The sequence below is a fragment of the Globicephala melas genome, chromosome 11, assembly GCF_963455315.2.
Source record: "Globicephala melas chromosome 11, mGloMel1.2, whole genome shotgun sequence".
In the NCBI taxonomy this organism is placed as follows: Eukaryota; Metazoa; Chordata; class Mammalia; order Artiodactyla; family Delphinidae; genus Globicephala; species Globicephala melas.
This window is the reverse complement of record NC_083324.2, coordinates 48,467,671-48,474,512: the sequence shown is the minus strand read 5'-3', so window position 1 is coordinate 48,474,512 and position 6,842 is coordinate 48,467,671. Positions and strand designations below refer to the sequence as shown.

Sequence of the window (6,842 nt, the reverse complement as noted above, 5' to 3'; positions counted from 1 at the left end):
CCACTGAGTAAATCAAGAGCCACTATCATAAAATCTTTATCTGGAGCCTCATACTGATCTCGTTGAGCACTGTTCAGCATTGCTTGTGCAAGCGTCTTCTGTACTAGGTTTACACAGGCTGATACACAGGTTCACAGTATGGAAGGAAGCCAGACTGCAGGGCTGTGGCAACTGAAGATAGGCACTCAAGTAAAAGGAAGAGATCTTTATCTTCATCCTTTAACATGTTCCATCTCTGGATCAGTGGAGGCATTAGCATCTGAATATATTCAGGTTTGTTTAAGTGATGTCCTACTGAATCTGCTAACGTTCCTATGGCATCATAAAGAATGAGCAGGTTTTTATGCTGGTATTTACTAAATGCAAAGACCAAGGTATCAAGTACATAAGCAAGGTGAGGAACAAGTTCTGTACAAGCCTCCTCTTCCAGGGTAGCAAAGGCACTGCAGGCAGCTTCTTGTACTCTCTTGTTACTATCCAGGATACGTTTTAGCAGTTCTGTCATTAATGGCTTCAGGTATGTGTCTGAGGGCTGGCTGACTACCCCGTGTGCATAGCGGCTAAGAGTCCAGCACGTTATGAAACGCACAAGAGACTTTTTATCAGAGAGGCACTGAATAAGGTGAAGAATGAGCTCAGGTCGGTAGGGAATCATGCCCAGCATGCAACCTTCAGCAATTGCTTCTAAAACCAAGATGCCTGATTCTTTAACAACCCATTCATGATGAAAAAGTAATTCTTTCAAAAGGGGCAAAATATGTGGCAAAAGTTCATCACGATACACATTTGCAAGAACATCTAGGGCAACCGCAGAACATTTTCTTAGATTCCAGTCAGAAATTGTATCATCATCATCAATTTCATCGTCATCATCACCTTCCTCTTCAATTCCATCTTTGTCATGCTGCTGAGCCACTGCCCTTGATCGATGAAAACGTGGCCTTGTATCCTGTTCACTATCAGGAATTGTTTCATCTTCTTCAACATCACCCTCAAGTAGGATAATATCTATATCTGAGTACTTCATGCCATTCACTAACACAGGAATCAACTTAGGAAGATGCCTTATGAGTACATCTTTGCATATTGGTTGCTCAGCCAAAGTAAGCCAAAATTCGCAGGCTTCTAAAGCCACATTTTCACCTTGATCTTGGGGCCTCTGTAGCATGTATTCAACTACATTATGCATGTGAGTAGGCAGGCGATCCATTCGAACTTCAAGCAACATCACAAGTGCCTGGCACACATTTTTCTGTACCTCTGGTTCTCCATCACCAGCCAATGCAAAGAGATTCTCAATAAAGGAATCAAAGTGCAACATCACAGCTTGAGTTCCACCTGATGATAAACTGATTGACACATGCAACAACATGAGGCCTTATTTTTGGACTACTGTGCTTGAAGAACTGTAAAAATTTAGGAATCATGATGTTGAGAGGAAGATCTAAAACATCACTATCTAAAATCTCAGCAGAATCTTCACAAATCTTCTGAAGGGCACCAAATGCTCCCTCACAAGTGTTGTAATCTTCATAATCCAACAGGCTACAGAGTTTTGGTAGGAGGTCAGGCCAATTCTGCAGTTCTCCCTTGGAGGCTATAGTTGTAATCAAAATGCCTACAGTAGCTCTAATCAGAGGAGAGGAGTCACCAATATTGTTTAAACATTCACTCTTAATAAAGTCTGTTACACCATTTGGGAAATACTGAAAGTGTGCTTTCACGTTATTCTTCAATATGAGACCACTCAATGATCTTGTGGGTTCATCTTCAGATTTTAATTTTGTAAGAACAAAAATCAGGTAGTTGTTAAAGTCTGGATATTGATTGAGTTGTTCCAGTTTCTAGAATGGTTTTCTGGATGGTGGTGTCGGGGGACTGGGGCTCCAGCAGCTGCAGGATCTGCTGAAGCCCTTGCTCGTCAGGTTTCCACTCATACTCCATCTTGGTTTGCTGCCTGGGGCGCCCTGAAGGAAGTCTGGGATGGTGAAACCCAGGGGAACTGATCCTAGCAGCTGGGCCGCTAATGTCTGTTGCTGCTGCCGCCATGGCCACTGAGCGCAAGGAACCGACACATATCTTTAAATTGTTCTGCAGAAACTGAGACCAGCTACCCAGATGGAGGATGGTGACTACGTGCTGACCTCAAGCAAGTAGACCCCAGACGGGTTGGAACCAGAAGGTTGATGATTAAGATTCCTGAAACATCACCCTGTTACCTTACCACCAACTAATCAGAAGGAAGTCCACGCGCTGCAACCCTCATCCCAAATGTTGCCTTTGAAAACCCTTCCCTAAAAGCCATGGAGGTGTTCAGGTCTTTTGATCATGAGCTGCCCATTCTCCTTGTGTGGTGTCCTGCAATAAACACTGTACTTTCCTTCATCACAATCTGGTGTCAGTAGATTGTCTTTGCTGCGTGGTGGGTGAGCAGACCCTAGTTTGGTTCGGTAACAAAGGGAGGCTAGAAAATCTATTCTTTATTCTAGGTTGCAGTGTGGTCAGCTTAAAATTGGGGTCTGTTACTAGGTCAGAAAGGGAGAATAGGAGTAGGTAACTAGCATTTTCTTCCAGTGTTGGAGAAGATGTATCATGTTTAGGGACTTCCCTGGCAGTCCAGTGGTTAAGACTCCACACTTCCACTGAAGGGGGCATGGGTTCGATCCCTGGTCAGGGAACTAAGAGTCTACGTGCTGCACGGCACGCTGTGGCCAAAAAAAAAAAAAAAAAAAGATGTATCACGTTTATCCCTCACTGCTGGGAGGTAATCTGATAACTTGAGCTAAGTTGTTCCTTGTATGTTTAATGTGTATATAATGAACATATAAATGATTATCTAGCCAGTAATTAAACATTGCTGAACTGCTGCTTTTCAAGAAAGAAAATACAAGTCATCTGAATTCTCCTCCATGAGAGTTAAACCTTACCCTAAAACTCAGTTTTTAAAACTTTTGTTTGCTCCTAAATCATAGGGCCAGGAAGAGTAGCTGCAATGGCTTCTAAAAAGGAAATATTTAAGTAGCTGAGGGGCACTTACCTCCAAGAGAAATTTCCAAATAGTTTCTTCCTTCAGGCTTTTGCTCAAATGTCATCTTGTCAGTGAGGCTTTTCCAGTCTGCCCAACTTAAAATAACAACAGTCCCCACTCCCTATTCCCTTTTCCTTCCTTTGTTTTCTCCACACCATTTAGCACCATACTTGCTATTTCATTACCTGCCTCCCCTGACTAGTGGGGAGAGACTGGGAGGCAGGTCCTTTGTCATTTTGTTCACTGTTGGTGAACTGGATTGCTGAAAATGGTCCTTGATGATCATTTTGGGTTGTCTGGCCATCAAACCAGCTGGAAGCAGAAGTTCCTTTGCACACAATGGCTTCCAGAGGTTGTTGCAGCCATTTTGTGACCCTGAGGCAACAGTCTTGAGTCTGAGGGGAAAAGGCAATATGTTGAAGGGGGCCATGTGGAATCCTGGAAAGAGATTTATACCTAAGGTTACCCCTGAGATGCTGAACCAGCATGGAATAGCCTTCTCCTAGATTTCGTTATGTGTGAGGAAGAGAAAGACAGACCCTGACATACAGGAGCAGATCTGGCCTCAGTCTTAGTGTTCTGCGGAACGTGAACAATTTCACAGAACACCAACATCAGACAAGCCCACTCTGTGACCTGATGGATCAAGGCAACATCAAGACCATTGCTGTAATCATGTCAGTGGCCATGTGGAGATGTGGGTGTTGGGGAGAAACAAATTTTCCTCTACCTTCTAGGATCTTCTGGCTGGTCTCAGAATTGACATGAGACAGACTAACAGGAGAAAAATGAAGCTAAGTTTAATAACATGCATACATGAGACAGCCCCAGAAAAACTTGAGTAACTTTCTAAATGGCTGAAGCCCTCACCTTAAACACCATCCTCACCTAAAGACAAAAGAGGATCTTGAGGGTGTAAAGGTTACCATGAAAAGCACAGTAAACAAGGGGAAGGTTGTGATGCAGATTTGTCATCGCTTTCTCCATTGATTAGAATTTCTAGGGAATTCCCTGATGGTCCAGTGGTTAGGACTCCGTGCTTTCACTATCGAGGTCTGGGGTTCAACTAAGATCCCACAAGCCTCGCAGAGTGGACCAAAGGGGGGGGGGAAATGTCTTTAAATACCTTTCCTTAGTTCTTGAACATGAACTCTCATTTATTCCTTCTATAGAACCATTTCTTCATGATATATTAATATAACTGTGTGCTCAAATAATTTTGGAAAATAATACTTGCTCTATATCAGGGCCTTTTAAAAATGTTGAGAAATAACAATATATGTTTCATATAATAATAAAAAAAGAAAAACTCAGAAATGAGGTGACAATACTCAGGAAAGACTTAGAAATGAAAGAAAAAAAAAGAACTTTGAGAGATTTGGTCCTTCTCCTCTTCCAGGTACGGTGAAAGAGACACCTAATAAATGGAGATTTCCTTTACAAATGTAAATGTTTCTTACACAGGGGTAACTCCTACTTGGTTTTCGGAGTTTTTCCCACGTCTGCTGTTTCTCAGAAAATAACTAGCTTAAAATAATATTCCAAAGAGACATCGTTTGGGGTGGCAAATTCTGCTCCCCTACATGGGCATGGTCTTCCCTGCATTAATCATCTCTCCCAGGAGAGGCCTGGGAGCTAGTCTTTGAGGAGATGGGATTGTGACTGCAGACATGGGGCATCTATCTGCAAATGGGAGGATTAGACGTGTGGTGGGCTTGGAAAGGGTAGAACAACGCAAGGGGCACTGAGCAGCTTTTAGATGGTACCAGGAAGACGTGAGGCTGGAGGGAGGTTTGCAGGCTGTATCTTTGAGGTCACGGGTGTGGACGGCATGTGAGCAGTTCTCTGAATCTGTGGGGCAAGCAGGATATAGGACGGCTGCAGGGTCAATGTGTGAGCGTAGCGGGGATGGGGTAGGAGGAAGGGATCAGTGAGGGAAGCCTGGTCTCTGAACGACCAGGAGGGGCGAGGACTTCCCGGGTCCTGGGGACGCCTTTGGTCCGCCACCCACAGAGAACGTGGGCGAGGCTCAGTTTCAAAGCCCGACCGCGCCTGGCTCTAGGGCACGCCCTGCGATCTGACAGAGGCGGGCTGCGGAAGGGTCCCCGAGGGCCACCTCGGGCGCTCCCTGGAGAAGACTGGGGGGGCGTGAGCAAGTTCAAAGCGGGCCCCGCCCGGCTCGGCGCGCGGAGCAGGGCGGGGCGGGTGCGGGTGCTGGGAGAAAGGCTGGGCGGCGCGCTGTTGCTAAGCCGGCGCCCCCAGAGACGTTCCCCGTGGCTGTTGCCCGGCGCTGCGCGGCGCGGGGCGGGCGGCGGGAGGGAACGAGGAGAGAGGGCGGAGCGGGTTCCTCGCCGCTTGCGCCGCGCTCGCCCCGCCGTCGAACCGCGGCCCCGCGCCTCCAAGCCCTGCGCCTAGCTCCCGGGCCTCCGAGCCATGCCCGCCGCCTCGCCCGCCCCGCGCCCGCCGCCGCCCCCCGCACGACCCGCCCCCAGCTGCCCTGCTCAGCCCGCCCCGGGTAAGTACCATGCGCTCTGGCGCCCACCAGGTCGGGGCCGCCGCCGGCGTAGGGGAAGCCCTTGTGTCTCCCCGACTCGAGACCCCGCTCCGTGCGCTGTGGGGCCTCAGTGCCGGTCCCGCGGGGGTACCCGGAGCAAGCGCGGTGCGTGTGTGTGTGTGTGTGTGTGTGTGTGTGTGTGTGGCCACACCAGCTGAAGCTCGCCTGCTCGGGGTCGGGGTTAACGCTGTCCCCATCTGGGTTCCTGTCCCTCGCTGTCCAGAGGGGCTGGCCTGGGAAACGCGGGGGCATCCTGGGAGGTGCGGTGGGGCTGTCGGAGAGGGAAGGCGCCCGCGAGGGAGCCGGGCTTTATTGAGCATGTCGACATGTCAGGTGCTTTACCTAGAGTTGACCTCATTTCATCCATCTTCTCCACAGACCTGTAAGGAAGGTGGATTTATCCCCATTTGTCAGATGAGAAAGCAGAGGTTCACAAGGTCACATGGCTTAATAGCGACCAAGCTGGGATTTAAACCCAGGTTTCCACAGCTCTTGTGACCCAGCTAAAGGAAAGGAAATTCTCCTTAGAACTAGATAAAGAAACACACAGAAGAACTAAAGACTATAGGGGAAAAGGCTAGAGGCAGAGCGTCTGGGCATAAACAGAAAAAAGAAAATGAGTTCGTGAAATATCCCATCAATAATTTCAAATATAGGACCGCATTTATACTGCCTTGGGTGTCTGGCTCTGGGGGCGAGGTGTTGTAAGGTGGGAAGAAGACTGTGCAGGGCTGGGCAGAGGCGTCTGGAGACACCTTTTCGGGGTATCCGCCTGCTGGGAGTGGGGGTTGAGGAGAAGTTGTGGAGAGAACTCCGCTGTTATTCATTTCCAGCATTAGTTCTCCCTCTGTCTTACCCCCTTCCCTGTGGATTCCATCTCCTTTCATTTACTTGCTGTGTTGTCCAAGATCACAGCTGCCAACTTGAAGCTGGGTCCTTCCTTCCTGATTGTCTTGGCATTAGGTGGTCCTGGGCCTTTATGGTTGTGTTAGGAGCTGTGAAGTTAGTCCATGTCACAGCTTACAGAGGTGATCTGTTGGCTAGTGTTGAGCTGACAATCACAATCACAATGAATGGGGCATCTAGAGTAGTAGCCAAGCATTGTGCTTATCCTTAAGGGGCAAGGTAGCAAGAAACAGGGGCCCCAGGAAGAAAGAAAAAAAGAAAAAGGATGTTGGGTTTGCCTGGCAGCCCAACTTCATAAAAGCATTTCAGTTTAATATTTGGATTGCTTTGGGTGGTGCCAGAAAATGCTTCCCT

General features: G+C 47.9%; 1 protein-coding gene and 1 pseudogene across 1 annotated transcript in view; one reads left to right on the top strand and one right to left on the bottom strand.

Moving 5' to 3' along the window:
- On the bottom strand, positions 1 to 1,944 carry LOC115838810 (transportin-1 pseudogene; annotated as a pseudogene).
- A 3,460-nt stretch (positions 1,945 to 5,404) lies between these two features.
- Positions 5,405 to 6,842, top strand: part of DCLK3 (doublecortin like kinase 3) — a 47,827-nt gene continuing 46,389 nt past the window's right edge. Inside the window, exon 1 of the mRNA XM_030830126.2 lies at positions 5,405 to 5,543. Coding sequence (XP_030685986.1) covers positions 5,462 to 5,543 — 82 coding nt within the window. The 5' untranslated portion in view covers positions 5,405 to 5,461. The remainder of the gene's footprint in view (positions 5,544 to 6,842) is intronic.